The sequence below is a fragment of the Chlorocebus sabaeus genome, chromosome 10, assembly GCF_047675955.1.
Source record: "Chlorocebus sabaeus isolate Y175 chromosome 10, mChlSab1.0.hap1, whole genome shotgun sequence".
In the NCBI taxonomy this organism is placed as follows: Eukaryota; Metazoa; Chordata; class Mammalia; order Primates; family Cercopithecidae; genus Chlorocebus; species Chlorocebus sabaeus.
Window position 1 is genome coordinate 100,766,070 of NC_132913.1, and position 26,943 is coordinate 100,793,012.

Sequence of the window (26,943 nt, forward strand, 5' to 3'; positions counted from 1 at the left end):
CTAGAATATGTCTCATCATATGCAAAAAATGAAATCAAAATGAAACTCCTAAGAGAAAATTAAAAGAAACTCTCAATGACATTGGTCTAGGCAGAAATTTCTTGAGTAGTACCCTACAAGCACAGGCATCCAAAGCAAATAATGGAAAAATGGGATCACATCAAGTTAAAAAGCTTCTGCATAGAAAAGGGAATAAGCAACAAAGTGAAGAGATAAACCCATAGAATGGGAGAAAATATTTGCAAATGACTCATCTGATAAGGTATTAATAACCAGAATATATAAGAAACTCTGTAGGAAAAACATCTAATACTCCAATTAAAAAATGGATAAAAATTTGAACAGACTTTTCTCAAAAGAAGACATACAAATGGCAAACAGGTACATGAAAAGGTGCTCAGCATCATTGATCGTCAGAGAAATGTCAGTCAAAACTACGATGAGCTGTCATCTCACCACAGTTAAAATGGCTTTTATCCAAAAGGCAGGTAGTAATTAATGCTGGCAAGGATATGGAGAAAAGGGAACCCTTGTACACTGTTGGTGGGAATGTAAATTAGTACAACCACTGTGAAGAACAGTTCACAGTTCCTCAAAAAACTAAAAATAGATCTACCATATGATCCAGCAATCTCACTGCTGGGTATGTACCCAAAAGAAAGGAAATCAGTATATCAAAGAGATACCTGCACTCCCATGTTTGTTGCAGCACTGTTCACAATAGCCAGGATTTGAAAGCAACCTAAGTGTCCATCAGCAGATGAATGGATAAAGGAAATGTGGTACATATATGTAATGGAGAACTATTCAGCTGTAAAAAAGAATGAGATTCTGTCATTTGCAACATGGTGGAACTGAAGGTCATTATGTTAACCCAGGCATGGAAAGACAAGTTTCACATGTTCTCATTTATCTGTGGGATCTGAAAATCAAAACAATTGAACTAATGGAGATAGAGAGTAGAAGGATGGTTGCCAGAGGCTGGGGAAGGGTAGTGGGTGGGTGTGGGTGAGGCAGGGATGGTTAATGGGTACAGAAAAAAATAGAAAATGAATAAGACCTGGTATTTGTTAGCACAACAGGGTTATTGTAGTCATAACTTAATTGTACATTTAAAAATAACTAAAAGTAAAACTGGATTTTTTGTAACAGGATAAATGCCTGAGGGGATGAATACTCTGTTTTCCATGATTTTTACACATGCATGCCTGTTTCAAATTATCTCATGTACCCCATAAATATATACATCTACTATGTACCTGCAAAAATTTTAAAAAGTAATAATTAAAAATTATATTTTCATTTAGCAATATAGATAAATGGTTAAAACTAGAAGTTTGTAGTATTTTGGAAGAGATGGAAGTATGCAAATAACAAAGACAATTCAAAAAGGGTTGTCACAAGCATAATGAACTGTTCCCAAAGAATCTCATAATGAACTTGAGAAAATTACATCCCTGTCTACAATCTAAAAATTGAAATATCTATTTTGAATATAGGCTTTATTGTCATTGAGATGCAAAACTGTCCTAAATTGCACTTTTTTGTTAAAGTGTATATATGTAACTCCTACACTAACACTAAAAAAATACACTATAAATATTTAAAGGAAAATAACCATTAATTTTTGTTTTTACAATAGAGACATCTTGACCAGAAGCAATGCAATGACAAGCAAATTAGAAAAATTAGATAACAAGCACTTCATTCAATATCATTATCTATATTATTTCTCAACTTATGTTGTCAACCTATATTATTTGTCAAATTACATTCTTGATATACACACATGGGTTAAAATCAGGAAAGAATACATTGTTTATCTAATCATTAGTATATTCCTCATATGATTTTTCAAGACTGAATGTTCGAATCAATCATTGCTTGCACATAGAAGATTGTTGGCATGAAAATGAGGTTGAGGTTTAGGTGGAGAAAGTTCACCATGAGTATTGTGAGTCACCTGAACATTGTTTATTTACATGTAATGAAAACTACAAAATTGGCAGTAAAATAAATAACAGTAGAGGTCATTTTTAAAAAATAGGGTGTACTGGGAGGTGGGGAGAAAGAAACGTAGAGGGCGGGAGCAGCCAAGCTGACCAAATAGAAACAGCTCCATTCTGTGGCTCCCACCAAGAAGGATGAAAAGAGCAAGTGAATTCTGCATCTTCAATTGAGGTACCAAGCTTCTCTCACTGGGACTGACTAGGTGGTTGGTACAACACAGGGAAAGCAAGGAAAAGCATCAAGGGCCCACCCAAGAGCTGCATGGGCATAGGAAGCTTTCTCCCTGGGCCAAAGGAGGTGGTGCAGGATTGTGCTACCCCTCCCTGAAAACCATGCTTTTCTCATGGATCCTTGCAACCCACAGATCAGGAGTTCCCCTTGCAAGCCCACGCTACCAGGGCCTTGCGTCCCAAGCACAGAACTGTAAAGACATGGCAGCTGCTTGGGTGGCTGGCCATTTGAGCAGGCACCAAGACACAGAGGATTTGCATACTCCAGCTCTGGGAACTCCCATGAGGCAGTATATCTGTCCACTCCTGTGGGAAGGGGGCTGAAGCCAGGGAGCCAAGTGGCCTCGCTTCCACAGAACCCCACAAGCTAAAACACACTGGCTTGGAATCCCTGCCAGCCAACACAGCAGGCCAGAGACTGCCTAAGAAGACTTAATTCCCAGGGCAGGAGGGGCGGCCACCATCACTGCGGCTTCAGTTGGCCATTGTCCCCTGCTGTAGGTGCCAGTGAGACTGGGTGGTCAGGACTAGGAGCAATTCCCCCACAGCACAGCACAGCAGCTGTGTCAGTTCATGGCTAGACTGCTTCCTTAAGTGGAACCCTGATCCATTTCTTATCACTGAGACAGGCCTCTCTGTGGGAATTTCAGCATCCCTAGACAGGAGTTCATGAACAGAACTTTGATATCCCTGAGAGGAGTCACTAGGAGAAGGGGCAGCTGTGATATAATGGATCCGTGGTCTTCGTCTTTTTCTGCCTGCTGGCTCTGGAGAGTCAGGGGAGCCCAGATGAGGGTGCAGCACACCTCCTCCACCAAGGGGCAGCCAGACTGCTCGTTTAAGCAGGTCCCTGATCCCACTCCTCCTGACTAGATGAGACCTCCCAACAGGAGTCCCCAGGTACCTCATACAGGAGAATTCCACCTGGCATCAGGTTGATGCCCCTCTGGGATACAGCTCCCAGAGGTAGGAGCTGGCTGCCATCTGTGCTGGTCTGTAGCCTCTGCTGGTGATACCTCCAGGGGTGGGAGGGGCCCAGGCAAATAGGGTCTCGAGTGGACCCCCAGCAAGCTGCAACAGCCCTACAGAAGAGGGGCCTGACTGCTAAAAGAAAAACAGAAAACAATAACATCAATGAAAAGGACTCCACAAAAAACCCATACAAAGGTCAGCAACCTCAAGATCAAAGGTAGATAAACTCATGACGATGAGAAAGAATCAACACAAAAATGCTGAAAACTGAAAAAGCCAGAGTGCCTCTTCCCTCCAAATGATGGCAATATATCTCCAGCAAGGCACAGAACTGGGCTGAGACTGAGATGGATGAATTGACAGAAGTAGGCTTCAGAAGATGGGTAATAATGAACTTCACTGAGCTAAAGAATTATGTTCTAACTCATTGCAAAGAAGCTAAGAACCATGATAAAAAACATTACAGGAGCTGTTTACCAAAATAACTAGTATAGAGAGGAATATAAATGACATGATCGAGCTGAAAAACACAACACAAGAACTTCACAATGCAATAACAAGCATCAATAGCCAAAGAGACCAAGCAGAAGAAAGGGTATCAGAGCTTAAAGACTATCTTGCTGAAATAAGGCAGACAAGAGTAGAAGAAAAAAAGAATGAAAAGGAATGAACAAAACCTCTGAGAACTGTGCGATTATGTTAAAAAATCAAACCTATGACTGATAGGAGTACCCGAAAGAGACAGAGAGAATGGAACCAAGTTGGAAAACACACTTCAGGATATCATCCAGAACCTCCTCAACCTAGCAAGACAGGCCAATGTTCAAATTCAGGAAACCCAGATAACCCCAGTAAGATACTCCATGAGAAGATCAAGCAAAAGACACATAATCATCAGATTCTCCAGGGCCAAAATGAAGGAAAAAATGTTAAGGGCAGCCAGAGAGAAAGGCCAGGTCACCTGTAAAGGGAAGCCCATCAGACAGCAGATCTCTTCAGACACCATACAAGCCAGAAGAGAGTGAGGGCCAATATTTGACTTTCTTAAAATAATTTCCAACCTAGAATTTAGTATCTGGTCAAACTCAGCTTCATAAATGAAGGAGAAATAAAATGATTTTCAGACAAGCAAATGCTGAGGGAATTCATCACCACCAGGCCTGCCTTGCAAGCACTCCTGAAGGAAGCACTAAATATGGAAAGGAAAAACCATTACCAGCCACTACAAAAACACACTGAAGTACACAGACCAGTGACAATATGAGGCACCTACATAAACAAGTCTGCAAAATATAACCAGCTAGTATCATGATGACAGGATCAAATTGATGGATAACAATATTAACCTTAAATGTAAATGGGCTAAATGCCCCAATTAAAAGATGCAGAGTGGCAGGCTGGATAGAGTCAAGATTCATTGGTGTGCTGTATTCAAGAGACCCATCTCACATGCAAAGACAGACATAGACTCAATCCCATTACTGAGTATATACCCAAAGGAATATAAATCATTCTGTTACAAAGACACATGCATGTGTATGTTCACTGCAGCACTATTTACAATCACAAAGATATGCAATCAACCCAGATGCCCATCAATGATAGACCGGATAAAGAAAATGTGGTACTTATACACCATGAAATACTATACAGTCATAAAAAGGAATGGGATCATGTCCTTTGTAGGGACATGGATGGAGTTGGAAGCCATTATCCTCAGCAAACTAACAGTAACAGAAAACCAAACACTGCGTATTCTCACTTATAAGTGGGAGCTGAACAATCAAAACACATGGACACAGGAAAGGGAACCACACACACTGGGGCCTGTTGGGGGGTGGGAGGTGTGGTTGGGGGCGGTGGAGTATTAGGAAAAATAGCAACTGTATGCTGGGCTTAATACCTAGGTGATGGGTTGATAGGTGCAGTAAACCACCATGGCACACGTTTACCTATGTAACAAACCTTCAGAACTTGCACCTGTGCCCCAGAACTTAAAATTTAAAAAAAAGAAAAGAAGAAGAAAGAAACTTGGAAGAATGGATCCGAGACCTTGCACCATAAGCCTCATGTAATTTGATCTTGCATCAAGAATTCACTGATCTTGACTTGTGCTTCATTGAGAGCCTTACTTTATCTCATAAACATCTTTGGTAGCATCCCATACACTGCTCCTCAGTGACTGGCTGTTCTGACACCACTTAAAGCAGAAATCTGTTCATGTGCATTTATTTTATGTGAATCACAATTTTGAAATAGTTGTGACCCAGAAAAGTAGATTTCTTCTGTTTCAAGCCTAATGTGAGGTAGCAGTCCATTTTTCAGAATAGAAATGTGACAGTATCAATGCTGTAGTACTTTGTCAGTTATCTGAGGTTGAGAATTACTTTTTCATTATAAATTATATTTCACATTATTATATTGAAACTAATATATTATGGAGGTAAGTGAAACCTTCTTATTAAATTTTCACATAGAACCTGGGCTTAGAAAGAATGCTTTCGCTTGCCTTATGCCAGAGGTTTGCAGAAGATGTATCAAGTTGAAAAATTTTTCTGTATTACAGCACCGATATTGAAGACAATTCTCATCAAGCTATGAATTATGTAATAATCAGATCCACTGATGACATATATTTATTTAATATATACCATAAAATCTTGGTTTTTTAGAATTTATATACTTTCTTTTCCCAAATATCAGAACTGAATAATCTAGTATATTCTCTTTAACTTTACATTCTAGGAAGTTCAGAGTTAAATTCCATAAAGTCTTTATTTTTAATAATTTTGAATTATCGTGTTTCATATATTTCAATTTTCCGAGCCAAACAAGTTCTCTTTGGAAGTAAATGGTTTATACTATGGACATGTTCTGGCAGCATACCTTTAATTTTCACTTTAGATGAAATGTAGATGAATCATATTTTTGGAACTACAGGTTTTGCCCTTTCATCCTTCACCCCCAAACCTAATATGACCTTATACAAATTATGTTTGATGGGAACCTTCAATGAGAATCATAGCAAAATATTTTTTTTCCTATTATCTTCTGAATGGCCCAATACTAGATTTGAACTCAAGACTAAATAATTTTTGAAAAAGGAATTAGCAGTGATTTATAAAGTTACTATTTTTTTTGCAGCAAAGCTAGAGAAGATCTGCTGAAAATTCAGAAAGAGCGTGATTTTCATCGAATGCATCACAAGCGAATAGTCCAGGAAAAAAACAAATTAATCAATGACCTCAAAGGGTAAGCTTATATTTGTTGGACTATTTATTAAAGAGTTATTTAATACATGTTAAGTAATTTGATTATGACAGAAAGTTTTAGACAAAGTTATTAGTTCCACATTTATTGAGCATAAGATGAGTAAGTTGCGGCCCTTGCTGTCAAGGGTCTCAGAAACTATTTGTGTGTGTGAAGTGGGAGGAGTTAAGTAGAAATATACTGAAATACACTGCATTGTTGCTATGCCACCCAAGAGGGCCATCATCCCAATAAGACTGGAATGTGAGATGACTCAAGGATTTATTTCCACAGGAATTAAATTCTCAAGTACAAGTAAGAGTAGACAGTGAGGAAGTGGGGTCAGCACAGTGCTGTTGGCAGATAGTACATCCTCTGCAAATGCGCCAAGACATGAAAAAACATGGTATGTTCATCAAATTGTATGCAAAGAGAGTGAAGTGCAGCTGTGGTATTGCAGGGATAGGGGACATATCTCTAAATGACTATGAATTTAAAAGTCTTTTATAAATTATTTTGAAGACATTATTGAGATTTACTTTCTCTCCTTCTTTACCTTCCTCCCTTACAAAAACAAGTAAAGAAATTTACAATCCTTAAGTAAAATTCTATTTGCTTGCTCTAGGGCAGTGCTATCCAATAGAACTTTTCATGATGATATACTCTATATCTGTACTGTCCAATACAATAGCCCCTAACCATTTATATTTAAAAATATACCATACTTCTTCAAATTCCTAATACGTTTAAAGGGAATACTTTTCATATAAAATTAATCACTTTATATGTTTTTTCATATTTCATTATTTCAGGCACCCTTGTAAAGAAGCACACATTACTTTGTAATATAGCTACACTTGGTCTATACTCAGATAGCCTTTATTTCTTCATTTAATCATTAAGAAGAACATCTCCATTTAGCAATCTGGATGAATCACTAAAGCACATTTTATAAAGACCTAAAACAAAACTTCAGTGATGCCATCAAGTCACAAAAAAGCTGGGCATCAAGTTAACCAGTCAAACAGTGAATACTTTGCCTGATAGCTGTGCTATTGCATAATAAATCAGCTATAGGATAGGGTGTTTTTGATGCCAGGCAAAGTTGGGGTCTGAGATCTCTTATGTCATATTTTACCCAAATACATTAATAGTGTATCCATATTTCCTTTCATTGTGAAACATTAAATGTTTACCTTACTTTTTCTGTAAATTTTTCAACTAGTTTGATAATAAATTTTATAGTATTTCTTTTTTGTTTGTTTGTTGTTTTGTTTTGCTTTTTAGAGTCAGAGTCTCATTCTGTCACCCATGGTAGAATGCAGTGGTGAGATGAAGGCATCCTGTAGCCTCCAACTCCTGGGTTCAAGCAATCCTTCCACCTCAGCCTTCTGAGTAGCTGAGTCTACAGGTGCATGCCACCATACCCAGCTAAATTTTTTTATGTTTTAATTTTTTTGTAGCGATGTTTTTTCTTTGTTACATTCTAGTGAAATTCTATGTGTTGTTAATTATTTTAACAGAAGATAGTCAAGCCATAGCTCATGAATGAGTTAAATTCCAAAGTTAGTAAAAAAAGGGAAATTTTGCCATCATTATTTTCCTTAAAATTCTTCAACCATCCACAGATTACAGTGTACATGGTTGTGTGTATACAATTCTATATCTGTGTGTTTTATGTATTTAGACATATGTAATGTTTATGGAGATTATAGTATACAACAAAGTATATATATGTATGTGTGCATATATATATATATATACATACATACACACACACACGAAGCTAATCAGAACGGAGGATAGAACTGTATGTACTACCTAAATTTTTATTTTTATTACTCTTTCTGAATGTCATATTAATACACATTAAATGTATATAAAATGCAACTGTACTTTAATACTTAATTTCTATTGCTATCATCAATGAGGTATAATGTGATATCCAAATTAATGACTTTTATAAATACTGCTATGAAAATATTATAGAAAATGAAAAGCTCTGTTTCAATTATTAATGAAATAAAATATTATTCTTTTGGAGGACTTTTAGGGAATTTCTGCTTTGTGCTATGCCATTGTAAATAGTATAGAATTAGCTCTCCAACTAGTACTAAACTAGCTCCCCAAATGTAAGGAACTACAAGACTGGACAAAATACATGAGGCAGTTTTTTTTTTTTTTTAAAGATGGTGGAAAATTGGCAAAGCAGGACCTTGATGCCTAAGAGAAGACAAACACAAAATGAGCAGGATGTTCACCCCACATATCTTCCTGAAGGTACTTTTCAGCCGACAGTTTGACCAGATATAACCCAAGCAGAGCATGGTGGTTTTCGGAGCTGAGGAGGCAGAGATCAGAGTTCAGGGCTGCAGAGGTAGCTGAAACTTGCAGCATGGTGTACACAGAAGGAAGGAGGTACATGAAATGTAGCTTAAGAAATATCTATAATGGTTCTCTTCAGTCTTTGGCCACGTAACTAACTTGTGGAAGTATAAGATGAGAGAATACGAAGCCTGGCAGGAAACAGCACCTGGGAAGCTATGAGCAAAATAGAGATTCCAGAGGTTGCACAGTGCTGGGAGATGTAGGAGTACTGATCAGCCATAAGGGAAGGAACATCACTGAATACTCTGAACATTTACTTAATATCCTCCACAAGCCATGCCATAGAAGCAGACCTAGTTGGTCCTAGAGAAAATGCTGCTTTAGACTTTTTCTCCAAAAAGCTTAAAGGTATAAGCTTTGAAAAACTCAACTGATTCACTGAGAAATTAACTCTCTGTCAGAAAATAACTCTTTAAAGGAAGAAAACAAAATTCAAACAAGTGTATGTCCAACATACAATAAATAAATAAAGTTTATATGGATTGATCTATCTATAGATATATCTAGAAGCAGGAAGATACGTCCTATAATCAGGAAAAAGCCGAAACAGACACAGAGAAAAGAGAATTACAGAATTAGCAGACAGGGACTTTAAAACAGTTATTATGAAATGCTTAGAGTTTTAAAGAAAATGGTGACTATAGGAGTGATAAACAGAATTAAACTGAAATTTGAGAACTGAAAAAAACATAATGTGCAAATGAAAAATTTACTAGTAGGTCTTAGAAGATTGGACATTGCCAATGGAAAGATCAATGAACATGAAGACAGGAAGATGGAAAATGATCCAACTGGTGCTCAAAGAGAAAAAAGCTGAAAAGAAATGAGCAGGGACTCAAAGAAAAAAGACTGAAAAAACATAAACAGAACTTCTGGAACAATATCAAATAGTCCATCATAGGTGTATTTGAAATCCAAGAAGAGGCTGGGCATAACCTTCCCCATTCTGCTAGCTTATTCCAATTATTAAGTATACAAATTCAAATTAGTTACTCAGGAAGACTGGAACTGATCACTGGGTGCTTACATGAACCAAATATGCTGTGAGCAGACGTTAGCCAGGACCCTACTTATTTCCTGTCCCTTATAGACTCCCATTCTAACAGGGGGGTCATGATTTTGCTTTAAGTTTCTGAATTTGCATGACAAATTCTTAAAAATATCTTTCCCCAGTAACTAGCCACTCAATTAAATAGCCAGGGGTAATTTGCAGAAAAATTGAGGCTATTTATAACAGTATATAATTGGTGTTATGGAGTGCTTCCTCTGCTGTCTGCTAGGGTAGCTCCAGCATTTCTACTTCACAGTGTTGGCTATCTTTTTCCAAGTTTCTAAGGACCACCCTAGAAGTGAATCTACCTTATTCGCTGGAGTTCTTCCTATAATGTTAAATCCATTGTGTGGAGGTCAAGGAATTATTGTTTATCCAGTCTTGCATTCCAGCCCCCCTTCATCAAGTACCTCAAAATCCAGCCTCTGGGGGTACTTTTCTGGTTCCTGCCAGTACATGCTGACTATTTATTGCAGCAGTTTAGATGTATAGTCTGTTTCCTCCGTAATCGCACTGAGGAGAGGAAGTAGGGAGACTTCCAGTGGTGGGGCCGGGGTGGGGACATCTCTTTCTTTGTGGGGAAGAGGGCTTTTCAGCATCTTGCAGCACAGCTGAAGTACTACTTCTTTGTAGGAAATGGGGCCCACCTCTGTAAGCCCATAGGGCTACAGAAAAACACTCTCAGGGGCATCCTGAGAACCAGAGAAGAGGAGAGTGACATTTCATACATTTCATGTAATAAAGAGTCAGTTCACCTGGAAGACATAATATTAAATATGCATTACTCTAATATAAGAGCTTCAAAATACATGAAGCAAACTCTGATAAAATTGAAAGGAAAAATAGATATTTCCTTAGTTATACTTAGGATTTTAACACTCAGTATTAGAAAGTGTAGGAAGAAATATACATAGATGTATTTGACATCCAAGAAGAGGCTGGGGATAACCTTCCCTATTCTGCTAGCTTATTCCAATTGCCAAGCATATAAATTCCAATTATTTACTCAGGAACACTGGAATTGATCACTGGTTGGGTACATGGACCAAATATGCTGTGAGCCAGGACCCTACTTATTTCCTGGCCCTTACAGACTCCCATTCCAACAGAGAGGACCAGATATAGCCTAAGCAGAGCATGGTGGTTTTCGGAGCTGAGGAGGCAGAGATCAGAGTTCAGGGCTATAGAGGTAGCTGGAACTTGCAGCATGGTGTACACACAACGAAGGAGGTATGTGAAATGTAAGACATATCTGCAATAGTCCTTTTCAATCTTTGGCCTCATAACTAACTTGTGAAAGTATAGGATGAGAGAACACAAAGCCTGGCAGGAAACAGTGCCTGGGAAGCTCTGAGCAAAATAGAGATTCCAGAGGTTGTGTAGAAGAGTGCTGTCAATCAAGTGAGCATAGTTAACATTTCTTGACTTCTACTTTGCTCTTTCCAGTTCACATGGAATTGTCACTAAAATAGATCATATACTGAACTGTAAAACAAGTCTCTATACATTTCAAAGGACTGATGTCATACAAAGAATGTTTTCTGACCAAAATCAAATTAAATTAGAAATCAATTTTTAAAAATCTCAGGGGATTTCTCAAATATTTGGAAATTAAGTCGTATGCCTTAAATAATCCATGAGGCAAAGAAAGAAATTAGAGAATAGTTTGAACTGAATGATTAAAAATGCAGCATACTGAAATGCAGCCAATGCAGCTTAAATTGAAATTGATGGCTTTAAATGCTTATTTTAGAAAATAAAGTTTTAAAACCAATGATGTCATCTTAGAAGCTTAAAAAGAGCAAACTACAACCAAGAAACATGAAGAAATGAAAAATAAGAGCTGAAATCAATAAAATAGCAAATGGACAAACAAAAAATCAACAAAGTTAGATGTTGGTTAATGGAAAATATAATAAAGCTGACAAATTTGATAATAAGTTGGATAAACTCTCATTAGACTGATGTCACCAGAGGTTGGCAAGAATGTAGAGTAACCAGGACTGTCTTATAGGGTTGCTGGTAGTATAAATTACAATCCAGCAATTAAACTCCTGGGTATTTATCTAAAATAAATGAAGATATATGATCAAAAATCTTACATGACTTATATAAGAATGTTTAAAGAGGCCTTATTCATGATAGCCCAAACTAAAATCCACTCAGATTTTCATCAGCAAAATATTGGATAACCACATTTACATACAAGTGGATACTACTCACAGTAAAGAGAAGTGAAGTATTGCGATGTAAAGTAATAGGAATAATCTAAAGAAACATTATGCTGAGTGAAATAAACTAGTTAAAAAAGAGAACATGTTATATGTTACCAAATACATGAAGTTCTAGAATTTTCTGGGGTGTTAGACATGTTTCATATTTTGATAATGTGTACTACTTGGGTGTGCATTTCTCAGAACTCTGAACAGTAACACTTAAGAGCTGTATGTTTTATCCATGTAAATTACACTTCAATAAAAAGATTTTGAGGTCATTTTCAAATAAAACAGATTTTTAAAGGTATCTATATTATATACTAGGCTGAACTATTCCTTCTGTTTAGGTATCAAAATGTTTTTATACTTAATTTTTAAAATAGAAGATTAGCCAAACTTGTTTTGAAGACTATCCTTTAGTTTATTTTGATGTGAATGACACTCCATGTTTAATCATCTATTATTTGTGGCCCTTGTCTTTCTGACAGTTATTTCCAAATTAACAAAAGGAATTTCATTTTTAAAAATTTCATGGGTAGCAGTAATATTCTGAGTACATACTTGGATATAGCAAAGGGTACTAGTAGGAAATAGAGAACTAATTAAGACGTGATTTGCTCCCTCACTGCACCCTCCACCCTCAAGTTGCAGTGAATTTGTGTGCTTTTTGTGCTTCTTGGCTGTAGTGTGTTAACCTTTATGAGGTTATTTATTTTTATTTCACAGCAAAAAAGACAAAGAAAAAAAGGTTTCGATGTTAGATGGAAATTACTGATTTAACTCAATAACCCCTTAAGATACTATTGACTTTTTATTTTTTATAGGTTGAAGTTACATTATGCATCTTATGAACCAACTATAAGGGTGTTACATGAGAAACACCACACTTTACTGAAGGAGAAAATGCTGACCTCCTTGGAAAGAGACAAAGTGGTTGGGCAGGTAAAGATACAGTCAAAGCTAACTTAAAATGATCTTTTAATCATTTTTTAAAAATAATACAAGTAGAAATACTGGTTTTGTTTCTGGGATTAATTTTAAAACATTTTCAACCAACTTTCATGTAAAAGAGATCCATTTGGAAACATTCAGAAAAAGTATTTATCCATTTAACTACATATAAAGATTATTATAAAATTAGGCCAGCCTGGTGGCTCATGCCTGTAATCACAGCACTTTGGGAGACCAAGGTAGGTGGATCACTTGAGGCCAGGAGTTTAAGACCAGCCTGGCCAATATGGTGAAACCCTGTCTCTACTAAAAATACCAAAGAAAAAAAAAAATAACCGGGTGTGGTGGCACAGGCCTGTAATCCCAGCTACTTGGGAGACTGAGGCATGAGAATAGTTTGAACCTGGGAGGCAGAGGTTGCAGTGAACCGAGATGGCTCCATACCACTGCACTCCAGCCTAGGCAACAGAGTGAGACAGTGTCTCAAAAAAATTAAATTAAATATCATTTAATTGAGACATAAATTTATAGCATATTATTAAATTGTAGTTTGAAGAAAAAACTTAGCCATTGTGGTCAAACTTGGGTTTAAATGCCAGCTTTGACAGCTATAAACGTTAACCTTAGGAGAGTTATTTAAACAAATTGGAGCTCAGATTTCTCATATATAAAATGTAGCTGCAAAGACCAAAGACATTACCTTTTAAGATTGCTGTGAAACTTACATGAGATATTTTAATAAATAAAAACTCCCTCCTAGGTACTGACTCAAGTCTTTTGTAATTTTTGCTGCTGGGTGACATCCTTTTAGGGTTTTTGTATAGGCCTAGACCTAGGGTAGTGGGTGAGATACCTTTGGCATGAAAATTTAAGAAAAAGAAACAAAACGTTTATATGCCACTTTAAAACCATTTAACAATTTTTTTGGAATATGTAAAACTGCAACTATGCTTAACATTCTATTATTGTTTTCTGGAGATTTTCATTTTTGGCCAAACATTCAGAAGCTACAAAAGCTTACATGATGATAATACTCTTTTGAATAATTTTATTGTTAAGACATGCTTTAATCAAGTTTATTTTATCTTTTGAGTGAAATTCTTAGCAACGAAAATGCAGAACATCATTGTCTTGATGCCCCTTGTGCTTGAATTTAATTTTGTGGTTTGAATGTTTGAATTTTAAGTAATATTGAATACAGTGATCATATGATTTGGCTGTGTCCCCATCCAAAGCTCACCTTGAATTGTAATAATCCCCACGTGTCAAGGGCGGGACCAGGTGGAGATAACTGAATCATGGAGGTGGTTTCTCCCATGCTGTTCTCATGATAATGAGTGAGTCTCACGAGATCTGATGGTTGTATAAGCGTCTGGCATTTCTTTTGCTTGCACTCATTCTCTTTCTTGCTGCCTTGTGAAGAGGTGTCTTCTACCATGATTGTAAATTTCCTGAGGACTCCCCAGCCATGTGGAACTTGAGCCAATTAAACCTCTATTCTTTATAAAATATCCAGTCTCGAGTATTTCCTCATAGTGGTGTGAGAATGAACTAATACAAATGAGTTTAACAATGATTTAAATTTTATGGCATTATAATCAAACCTTCAGAATTTCATACCCTTGCTTCTTTTCATCTAATCTGTCTTCCCCAGTCTCCTAACAAAAGGCCTTATTCTATATCCTGAGGTATTAGGAGCTAGATTCAGATCTCTTACTATTTCCTATTCCAGACGGGCCATGCTTGAATTTTTGCTACCCATCTTACTCTCTTTAGTCCTCCTGATCTCACACTTATCTCCTATATACCATGTACAATATTTATGTTTCAAGTTGCTCCTTGATGGTTTAGTGGAAAGAGCTAAGGACTGGGAATGGCTGGTATGAATTCCAGTTGTGTTATAAAACAGCCAAGTGAGGATTCAGGTTATTTAAATATGTCTTTTTACTCACTTATTAAATAGGGATAAATTATTTGCCTTATGATTGATATGTGTATAAGATTAAAACATGTTTTAAAAAGTTAAAATCATTTGATCTATGAGTTAAAGTTGAATTTTGCACACTACTGTTCAGATTTGCAAAGAAATATATCTTTATTATCTGCAACTGGTTTTGTCTTTGAACTCCTACTCCTGCTGAAGACAAAAGAAAAGATAACCTGCATATTAAAGACTATTCCAGTCTTTATGAGTTAAACCAGTGTCTTTGGGTTTAACACAGAGTGTTTGAATATTATATTAACTGAATGTTTAGCTAAAACATAGTTATTAGTGCTCATTTTCTTCCTTCAAATGGCATGCCCTTTTTATTCTTCCCTAGATGGTTCCTAGTAAAAAGTTACTTATCTATCCATATAGTTTAAAGTCTACAGGCTATATTCACTCTCCTGAGTACTGTGACTTGTTTGATTAGGTTGGTGGTGTTCAGGTACATGATAGCTGGATAGTTCTGGATAGCTCCTGGATAGTTCCAGGGTAGTTCTTTTGTATGTGAACTCAACACACCTTGCTAAATCCATGGCCTCTGCCACAATATCTGTGAACTCCTTTATATCTGTGACCTCATTATCCTAACCCTAGTTTTTTTTCTGCTCTAGTACATCAAATATTAACATTTCCGTGTGTCCCACTGAGGTAGTTGAGGCTTCTGATTTCTCTATATTGCAAATACAAGCCATGAGCAATTTGGAAACCAGTTAGGGTCCATCTACACAGATATACCTTTCTCAGTCCATTTTCAACATCACCTGGAGAGTAGTATGTTTTTCTAGCACAATGTAAAATATGAAGGAGTCTTTTAGGGGTTGTCAATTTTCCTAGGCTATTGCCTGAAAAGCTAAGAGCAAGTGTACTTAAATTCCTGGAGTATCTCTAGACTATCCGGCTTTATTTGCCCTTCATTTCCAACTGGCCCCACTTACATTTTTCACTTGGTAGATAAACCAGGACTCATGTCTGACCTATTGTTACCTCGTCCCTCAGGCATCTCGTCTGTCACTCAGGCACAGAACTCTTTTCACTTCTTTGTTCTATTGGTTGAAATATCTCCCTATCTTCTTTTATGTTACAGGATGTTCTATGTCCTCGTTTGTTCCAGCAATCCTGATTTACACCCATTTGCACAGGGTAATTTTTAATAAATTTAACTTTCACCCTAAAAATATCCCAATTTGGAAAATCTTTATTAATGGGAAAATTTTTTTTTTAACTTTAATTTCTAGGGTACATGTACACAATATACAGGTTTGTTACATAGGTATACATTTGCCACATTGGTTTGCTACACCTATCAACTCGTCATTTACATTAGGTATTTCTTTTAATGCTATCCCTCTCCCAGCCCCACATCCCATGACAGGCCCCGGTGTGTGATGCTCCCCGCCCTGTGTCCATGTGTTCTCATTTTTCAATTCCCATCTATGAGTGAGAACATGCGGTGTTTGGTTTTCTGTCCCTGTGATAGTTTGCTAAGCATGATGGTTTCCACCTTCATCCATGTTCATGTCAAAGGACATGAACTCATCCTTTTTTATGGCAGCATAGTATTCCATGATGTATATGTGCCACACTTTCTTAATCCAGTCTATCATTGATGGACGTTTGGGTTGGTTCCGAGTCTTTGCTGTTGTAAATAGTGCTGCAATAAACATACGTGTGCATGTGTCTTCATCGTAGCATCATTTATAATCCTTTGGGTATATACCCCGTAATGGAATCACTGGGTCAAATGATATTTCTGGTTCTAGATCCTTGAGGAATCACCACACTGTCTTCCACAATGGTTGAATTAATTTACACTTCCAACAGTGTAAACGTGTTCCTATTTCTCCACATCCTCTCCAGCATCTGTTGTTTCCTGACTTTTTAATGATCACCATTCTAATTGACATGAGATGGTATCTCATTGTAGTTTTGATTTCCATTTCTCTGATCACCAGTGATGATGAGCATTTTTTCATGTTTCTGTTGGCTGCTTTATGCCTTCTTTTGAGAAGTGTCTGTTCATATATTTTACCCACCTTTTGATGAGGTAGTTTGTTTTTTTCTTGTAAATTTGTTGAAGTTATTTGTAGATTCTGGATATTAGCCCTTTGTCAGATGGGTAGATTGCAAAAATTTTCTCCCATTCTGTAGGTTGCCTGTTCACTCTGATGGTAGTTTCTTTTGCTGTGCAGAAGCTCTTTAGTTTAATTAAATCCCATTTGTCTATTTTGGCTTTTGTTGCCATTGCTTTTGGTGTTTTAGTCACGAAGTCTTTGCCCGTGCCTATGTCCTAAACGGTATTGCCTAGGTTTTCTTCTTGGGTTTTATGGTTTTAGGCCTTATATTTATGTCTTTAATCCATCTTGAATTAATTTTTGTATAAGGTGTAAGGGAGGGATCCAGTTTCAGCTTTCTACATATGGCTAGCCAGTTTTCCCAGTACCATTTATCAAATAGGGAATCCTTTCCCCATTTCTTGCTTTAGTCAGGTTTGTTAAAGATCAGATTATTGTAGATGTGTGGTGTTATTTCTGAGGCCTCTGTTCTGTTCCATTGGTCTATATATCTGTTTTGTTACCCGTACCTTGCTGTTTTGGTTACTGTAGCCTTGTAGTATAGTTTGAAGTCAGGGAGCCTGATGCCTTCAGCTTTGTTCTTTTTGCTTAGGATTGTCTTGGCTATGCAGGCTCTTTTTTGGTTCCATACGAACTTTAAAGTAGTTTTTTCTAATTTTGTGAAGAAACTTGTTGGTAGCTTAATGGGAATGGCATTGAATCTATAAATTACCTTGGGCAGTATGGCCATTTTCAAGATGTTGATTCTTCCTATACATGAGCATGGAATGTTCTTCCATTTGTTTGTGTCTTTTATTTCATCTTTTATTTCACTGAGCAGTGGTTTGTAGTTCTCCTTGAAGATGTCCTTCACATCTTTTGTAAGCTGGATTCCTAGGTGTTTTATTCTCTTTGTACCAATTGTGAATGGGAGTTCACTCATGATTTGGCCCTCTGTCTGTTATTGGTGTACAGGAATGCTTGTGATTTTTGCACATTGATTTTGTATCTTGAGACTTTGCTGAAGTTGCTTATCAGCTTAAGGAGATTTTGGGCTGAGATGATGGGGTTTTCTAAATATACAATCATGTCGTCTGCAAACAGGGACAATTTGACTTCCTCTTTTTCTAATCAAATACCGTTTATTTCTTTCTCTTGCCTGATTGCCCTGGCCAAACTTCCAACACTATGTTGAATAGGAGTGGTGAGAGAGGGCATCGTTGTCTTGTGCTGGTTTTCAAAGGTAATGCTTCCAGTTTTTTGCCCATTCAGTATGATATTGGCTGTGGATTTGTCATAAATAGGTCTTATTATTTTGAGATATGTTCCATCAATACCTAGTTTATTGAGAGATTTTAGCAAGAAGGGCTGTTGAATTTTGCCAAAGGCCTTTTTGGCATCTGTCGAGATAATCATATGGTTTTTGTTGTTGGTTCTGTTTATATGATGGATTACGTTTATTGATTTGCATATGCCTTGCATCCCAGGGATGAAGCTGATGTCTTTGTGGTGGATAAGCTTTTTGATGTGTTGCTGGATTTGGTTTGCCAGTATTTTATTGAGGATTTTCACATTGATGTTCATCAGGGATATTGGTCTAAAATTCTCTTTTTTTGTTGTGTCTCTGCCAGGCTTTGGTATCAGGATGATCCTGGCCTCATGCAATGAATTAGGGAGGATTCCTTCTTTTTCTATTGATTGGAATAGTTTCAGAATGAATGGTACCATCTCCTCTTTTACCTCTGGTAGAATTCGGCTGTGAATCCGTCTGGTCCTGGACATTTTTTGGTTGGTAGGCTATTAATTATTGCCTAAATTTCAGGCCTGTGATTGGTCTATTCAGAGATTCAACCTCTTCCTGGTTTAGTCTTGGGAGGGAGTATTTGCCCAGGATTTTATCTATTTATTCTAAATTTTCTAGTTTATTTGTGTAGATGTGTTTATAGTATTCTCTGATGATAGTTTGTATTTCTGTGGGATCAGTGGTGATATCCCCTTTATCATTTTTTTATTGCATCTATGTGATTCTTCTCTCTTTTCTTCTTTATTAGTCTTGCTAGCAGTCTATCAATTTTGCTGATCTTTCAAAAAACCAGTTCCTGGATTCTTTGATTTTTTGAAGGTTTTTTTTTTTGTGTCTCTATCTCCTTCAGTTCTGCTGTGATCTTAGTTATTTCTTGCCTTCTGCTAGCTTTTGAATTTGTTTGCTCTTTCTTCTCTAGTTCTTTTGTGATGTTAGGGTGTCAATTTTAGATCTTTCCTGCGTTCTCTTGTGGGCATTTAGTGCTATAAATTCCCCTCTACACACAGCTTTAAATGTGTCCCCGAGATTCTGGTATGTTGTGTCTTTGTTCTCATTGATTTCAAAGAACGTCTTCATTTCTGCCTTAATTTCGTTATTTACCCAGTAGTCATTCAGGAGCAGGTTATTCAGTTTCCATGTAGTTGTGTGGTTTTGAGTGAATTTCTTAATCCTGAGTTCTAGTTTGATTGCACTGTGATCTGTGGTCTGAGAGACAGTTTGTTGTGATTTCTGTTCTTTTACATTTCCTGAGGAGTGCTTTACTTCCAATTATATGCTCACTTTTAGAATAAGTTCGATGTGGTGCTGGGCAGAATGTATATTCTGTTGATTTGGGGTAGAGAGTTCTGTAGATGTCTATTAAGTCTGCTTCGTGAAGAGCTGAGTTCAAGTCCTGGATATCCTTGTTAACCTTCTGTCTCATTGATCTGTCTAATATTGACAGATGTTAAATCTCCCATTATTATTGTGTGGGAGTCTAAGTCTCTTTATAGGTCTCTAAGGACTTCCTTTATGAATCTGGGTGCTCTTGTATTGGGTGCATATTTAGGATAGTTGACTCTTCTTGTTGAATTGATCCCTTTATCATTATGCAATGGCCTTCTTTGTCTCTTTTGATCTTTGTTGGTTTTAAAGTTGTTTTATCAGAGACTAGGATTGCAACCTCTGCTTTTTTTGCTTTCCCTTTGCTTGGTAACTCTTCCTCCATCCCTTTATTTTGAGCCTATGTGTGTCTCTGCACATGAGATGGGTCTCCTGAATACAGCACACTGATGGGTCTTGACTGTTTATCCAATTTGCCAGTCTGTGTCTTTTAATTGGGGCATTTAGCCCATTTGCATTTAAGGTTAATATTGTTATGTGTGAATTTGATCCTGTCATTATGATGTTCGGTGGTTATTTTGCCCGTTAATTTATGCAGTTTCTTCATAGCATTGATGGTCTTTACAATTTGACATGTTTTTGCAGTGACTGGTACCAGTTGTTCCTTTCCATGTTTAGTGCTTCTTTCAGGAGCTCTTGTAAGGCAGGCCTGGTGGTAACAAAACCTCTCAGCATATGCTTGTCTGTAAAGGATTTTATTTCTCCTTCACTTATGAAGCTTAGTTTGGCTGGATATGAAATTCTGGGTTGAAAAGTCTTTCCTTTAAGAATGTTGAATATTGGCCCCCACTCTCTTCTGGCTTGTAGAATTTCTGCAGAGAGATCTGCTGTTAGTCTGAGGAGCTTCCCTTTTTATGTAACCTGACCTTTCTCTCTGGCTGCCCTTAACATTTTTCCTTCATTTCAACCTTGTAGAATCTGACGATTATGTGTCTTGGAGTCGCTCTTCTTGAGGAGTACCTTTGTGGTGTTCTCTGTATTTCCTGAATTTGAATGCTGGCCTGCCTTTCTAGGTTGGAGAAGTTCTCCTGGGTAATATCCTGAAGAGTGTTTTCTAACTTGTTTCCATTCCCCCTGTCACTTTCAGGTACACCAATCAAATGTAGATTTGATCTTTTCACATAGTCCCATATTTCTTGGCAGCTTTGTTCATTTCTTTTTACTCTTTTTTCTGTAATGTTGTATTCTCACTTTATTTCATTAAATTGATCTTCAATCACTGATATCCTTTCTTCCACTTGATTGAGTTGGCTACTGAAGCTTGTGCATGCATCACAAAGTTTTTGTGCTGTGGTTTTCAGCTTCATCAGGTCATTTAAGGTCTTCTCTATATTTTTTATTCTAGTTAGCCATTCGTCTAACCTTTTCTCAAGGTTTTTAGCTTCCTTGCGATGGGTTAGACCATGCTCCTTTAACTCGGAGAAGTTTGTTATTACTGACCTTCTGAAGCCTACTTCTGTCAACTCATCAAAGTCTTTCTCCATCCAGTTTTGTTTCATTGCTGGTGAGGAGCTGTGATCCTTTGGAGGAGAAGAGGCACTTGGGTTTTTAGAATTTTCAGCTTTTCTGCTCTGGTTTCTCCCCATCTTTGTGGTTTTATCTACCTTTGGTCTTTGATGTTAGAGACCTACAGTTGGGGTTTTTTTGTGGGTGTCCTTTTTTTTGAAGTTGATTCTATTTCTGTTTGTTAGTTTTCCTTTTAACAGTCAGGACCCTTTGCTGCAGGTCTGTTGGGTTTTGCTGGAGGTCCACTCCAGACCCTGTTTGTCTCAGTATCACCAGCAGAGGGTGCAGAACGGCAAATATTGCAGAATAGCAAATATTGATGCCTGCTCCGTCTTCGAGGAACTTTGTCCCAGAGGGCCACTTGCCTATATGAGGTGTCAGTCGACCGCTACTGGGAGGTGTCTCCCAGTCAGACTACACAGGGATCAGGGACCCACTTGAGGAGGCAGTCTGTTCATTCTCAGAGCTCAAACACCATGCTGGGAGAACCACTGCTCTCTTCAGAGCTGTCAGACATGGGGGTTTAAGTCTTTAGAAGTTTCTGCTGCCTTTTGTTCAGCTACGCCCTGCCCCCAGAGGTGGAGTCTATAGAGGCAGTAGGTCTTGCTGAGCTGTGGTGGACTCTGACCAGTTTGAGCTTCCTAGCTGCTTTGCTTACCTACTGAAGCCTCAGCAATGGTGGAATCCCCTCCTCCCGCTAGACTGCAGCCTTGCAGGTCAATCTCAGACTACTATGCTAGCAGTGAGCAAAGCTCTGTGGGCATTAGGCCCACAGAGCCAGGCATGGGAGAAAATCTGCTGGTCTGCCTGTTGCTAAGACCATGGGAAAAGTGCAGTGTTTGGGTGGAAGTGTCTCGTTTTTCCAGGTACAGTCTGTAACGGCTTCCCTTGGCTAGGAAAGGGAAATCCCCCAACCCCTTGCACTTCCTGGGTGAGGCAACACCCTGCCCTGCTTCAGCTCGCCCTCCGTGGGGTGCACCCACTGTCCAACCACTCCCAAGTGAGATGAACCAGCACCTCAGTTGGAAATGCAGAAATCTGTCTTCTTTGTTGATCATACTGGGAGCTGCAGACTGGAGCTGTTCCTATTCAGCCATCTTGGAAGCAACCTTAGTTGGAAAATTCTAAAGAGCAAATTTCTTGATATCTAATATGGGACAGTTAGTTCTACTCTTAACATAATGTTGATAAAAAGAAATAAAACGGAGCAGTTAGGATTTATAAATAGCTTTTCTCCCCAAATCTGCTGTTCAAGGTGGTAGGTTCAGTACAATTTGAGAAAGTCAAATTTAAATAGGAGATGCTATTGCCGCCACTGGGCTGTCAGTGCAGGTTTTACCATGGACAATGCTAATACTGAATGCTTGATACTCTTTCTGAATTTTGTTATACTTGTCAATGGAAACTGGATGTGGCAGCCACCATTCTCAGGATAAATTCCAAACTCTACATTGTTCCTTATATCACTAGATTTTGTTCAGAATCCAAAATGGGTACACAGGATTCATGGAGCCAATGCAAGTCCTAGTTATAGGAAAGGCTGTGTAAATATTTGATATCTATTGCAAAAGGTGGAAGACTCATAATTCTCTAAACCCAAATTGCTAAGTGGCCAAAGTGACTGTCAAATATCCCTTATACAAGTCTAAACCAAGGCTTAATTAACCTACTCTCCAAATTAGGGCACAGAATATAGTCCTAGTCCTGTCAGCTCTCCAGGTGTGTCCTTGTGGAACAAGCCAAGGTTACCACTTAATGAATGGAAACTGTTTGTGTACCCTTCATATAAAGAATGATTTATGGCCAACTAATCCATTCCTTCTGTTGTAGCATACCAATCAGCTATACCCTGGGAGTACAGGCACAGGTTAGCCTTTTAAATTGAACATATTAGTAGTGTGTCATGAAGCTATAGAATGAATTTATTCAAAATATATGTACAGAGAAAATATCTTAAAATATGTGAAATGTTTCTCTATAATCTTTAGAAGATATATTACTTTTGTGCTTATCTTTTGAATATTTCTTTGTTTCAACGTTTGATGCAGTTATGCTTTGAGAATTCATTTCCAACCAAACTTTAGGATGTGAGTTAAGAGCAGTAAGAAGCATCTTATATTTTCTACCTGGATTCCTGTTGTTACTTCCTTAAAAACCTTATCTTAATGAGCATTTACTGTGTTTCTCCTTAAACGTATACCTTGCATGAAGAAGGATTGTATAATAATTTAAAATTTTTGAATATTAGCTAGTTTGTATATGAAAGAGTGAAAATACACTGTGGGATGATGAAAATCCAATAGGAAATACATGTTTTAAAATTTCTTTAGTAGATAATAGACAGTGAATCAACATTTATTTAAAATGTAATGAAAAACCTGTAACTTTGTTTTTAGTTTTGTGAAATTATTGAAAATAGTGTTCAAAATTTTGAATTAGAACTCCATGACCCCCAAAAATGGTGAAATAGAATTGATTTGTAAGTATATATGTATACTAAATTATCTTTTATCTTTTTTGGATCATGGGATTCTAAGTCTGAATATGTATGTGTGTGTGTGTGTGTGTGTGTGTGTGTATACACACTAAAAACTAAATCTATATATATATATTTTTTAGGTCTGTCTGCTTGGAGGGTCTAGAAGTTGTGACACTCCACCTGCAATGAGCATATCCAGTGTTGAGATCTTGATTTCTAATATCACTCTTTAATAAAAGGAAAGGAAACCAGGGTACTTCAGAGAAGTGTCTGATTCTAGAGCTGGGCAGAGAAAATACTAGATGGTCGTGGAGTACTTGAGACATTCTCTTGTGCTAGAAAGGAAGGAAATTATCAAAAAGTAGAACAGAAAAGAAAAAAAAACAACAATATAATAATGGGATATGTCAAGTTATGACAAAGGAACTGTAGTGGGCACCTGCAGAGGTCAGTGGATCCCCAACCAAATTTGATTTGGGTATTCAGACTGATAACACCACACACACACACACACACACACACACACACACACACACACACAGGCTGTGAATAAATTCACTACTTGTGTAATTGGATTTGCTAAGGGGAGCTGCACATTACCTCCCAAACATTTCTGAAATGGCTTGAGAGAGCAAAGAAGGGAGACTGGCTTGGGGGTTTTTATTGCAGTTGGGGATTAGGGCCAGGGTAAGATTTCTTATATGTGAGGTGAGACTTGACTTATTTGAATCTCCCATCAGTACCACAGAAGGGAATACCCAGGCATTCTTATCCAGTTGCCCAGATGTTGGGCACAAGGGAAGAGTGAGGAGGTAAAGCTTAAAGGCTGTTGACACTCAAACATCAAACAATAGAGTCAGGTTTGTCATTATAGGAATCCAACCTGAAGGAGCTTCCAGTGATCAAACCTTCTGAAACAATTTGAGCAACAAAATAATGTAGTGTTGGATTATAACCCAAAATATAAAATAAATATCCTTGATTCCTTAATGGTATAAATAAATGGTTAGTAAAAACATGTGAGAGAGTAAACAAATCTCTGCAGAAGAATCCCAAGTAATACATGTTGATAATCCTTCCCTCAAGTAGGTAGAGCTTAACAACTCAGCTGTTAAGTATTGGCTGCACTTAGTAAGTAATGACTTGCAACCAGAAATGCAATGGAAATAGGGAAGAAAGTAACTTTACAGTGGGGAAACCTGGCAGACTTCTCATCATGTGATCAAAGGATCAAGGTTAACATTATCAGTTTTAAGTAATGTTGGTAGCATGTATCTATGATGTAATATGCTAATAATAATGGCACTCCCCTGTGGTCTTCCTCTTGCAAATACATTACTTTAGTCTAACTGTGGGAAATATATCAAGCAACCTCAAATCTAGGGCTATTCTGTAAAATACTGTCAGACTAATGTTCCCCAAAATTGTGAAGGACATTAAAATCAGGGAAAATCTGTGTATTAGTCCATTTTGTATTGGTGTAAAGGAATACCCGAGACTGGGTAATTTATAAGGAAAAGAGGTTTATTTAGCGCATGGTTCTGCAGGCTGTACAAGAAGTATAGCACCGGCATCTGCTTCTGGTGAGGGCTTCAGGAAGCTTTTACTCACAGTGAAAGGTGAATGGGGAGCAAGTATGTCACATGGTGAGAAAGGAGGGAGGTCCCAGACTCTTTGAAACAACCAGATTTCCCATGAACAGTGGGAAGAGTCATAGGCCAATCATGAGAGATCTGCCCCCATGACCCAAACACTTTCCCCTAGGCCCCACCTCCAACATTGGGGATCACATTTCAACAAGAGATTTGGAGAGGACAAATATCCAAACTACATCAGACTGAGAAACTGTCTCAGTCCAGAGGAGGCTAAGGAGACCTAAAAACTAGTTGTAAGGTGGTATTCTGGATGTGATTTTGAAACATAAAAAGGATATTATGTAAAAATTAATAAAACTAAAACTATGGCCTCTAGTTCATAATAATGTATCAATATTGGTTCATTATTTGTAAAAAATGTATCATTACAATGTATGATGTTAATGGGGGAAAAGGGGCATGGGACAAAACAGGAATTCTCAGTACTACATTAGCAACTCTTCTGTTAATCTTATGCTATTCTAAATAAAAAGTTTATTTTTGAAATTTATAATTCTTTTGGCTTCTAGGAATAGATAGTAATATTTTACTTTTTTTTTTTAACCTAGGCATTTCATGAGCACTCATCTATAGATTGTAATTAATAAATTGTTATTTTCTATTAATAAAGAAATATTACTATCCAGTGATAGTAGAAAAAAGTATATATCTGTATGTAATTGAACAGATGGTATTTTGTATTGGTATAATCATATATAATGCAAGATGAAATAGCTTTTTAAGGTCAAATTTGAAATTTAAGTCTGTTTTTCAGGAATACAGGTAAATCATGACACCAAGCTAACAAATGTTCTTAATTATAAGACATGTTTAATAAAATAGAGAATATATGTGGGTGGAAAATGAGCTAAGAGTTTGGGGAATAAAAACAACTTCTTCATATTTTACTTTACAAGCGATAATTGCCTTATATTTTATAAATATAAAGGTGATAGTTATTGTGAAACAATTTGAACAGAGGAAAAACTGCTCTCAAAATAAGGAATTGAATAATTATTAAAGTGTACAATGAGTATTCTTAATTCAGGAAACTATGCCGTGAAATAAATGTTTCAGATGCTTACCTAAAATAAATAATTAATAATTAGCTGGTGGAATTATATTTCAACTTAAAAATATGTTTTTCTTTTGTTAAAATTTATGTTTTATTAAAAAAGGTATAAATTTAAAAGAGATTAATATTTTTTATATTTTACAATGGATATTTAAATACTGTGTTTTATGTAACGTTTTTAAAAGTCATTTAGTGTATAACTTCATTTCTTTGAATTTTATTTTTTAGATTTCTGGACTTCAAGAAATATTGAAGAATGTGGAAATAGGACATAGTTACCATGCTCCTGAAATGAAAGGTAAATGTAAAATGTGATGAAACTCTAATTTAATATGGTTTGGTGATTTCTCAACCTTATCAGTGATTAATATTCTAGAGATATTTAAAAGTGAATAAGTGGTGGCTATTTCACAAATTAAAATTTTAATAAAAAGATTAAGAAGAAATATAGATATACT

At 37.0% G+C, this 26,943-nt stretch overlaps 1 protein-coding gene across 4 annotated transcripts in view; it reads left to right on the forward strand.

The window, feature by feature from the left end:
- SPAG16 (sperm associated antigen 16) overlaps positions 1–26,943 on the forward strand; it is a 116,454-nt gene that overhangs the window by 50,401 nt on the left and 39,110 nt on the right. For 2 of the 4 annotated variants that reach the window (XM_073020053.1, XM_073020054.1), the window contains exons 6-8: positions 6,357–6,464; positions 12,941–13,058; positions 26,714–26,783. In XM_073020053.1, the coding sequence (XP_072876154.1) occupies positions 6,357–6,464; positions 12,941–13,058; positions 26,714–26,783 (296 nt within the window). Of the gene's footprint in view, positions 1–6,356; positions 6,465–7,748; positions 7,836–8,650; positions 8,697–12,940; positions 13,059–26,713; positions 26,784–26,943 lie in introns of those variants that run through there. The other 2 variants (XM_038001574.2, XM_038001575.2) reach the window with 2 other exon arrangements.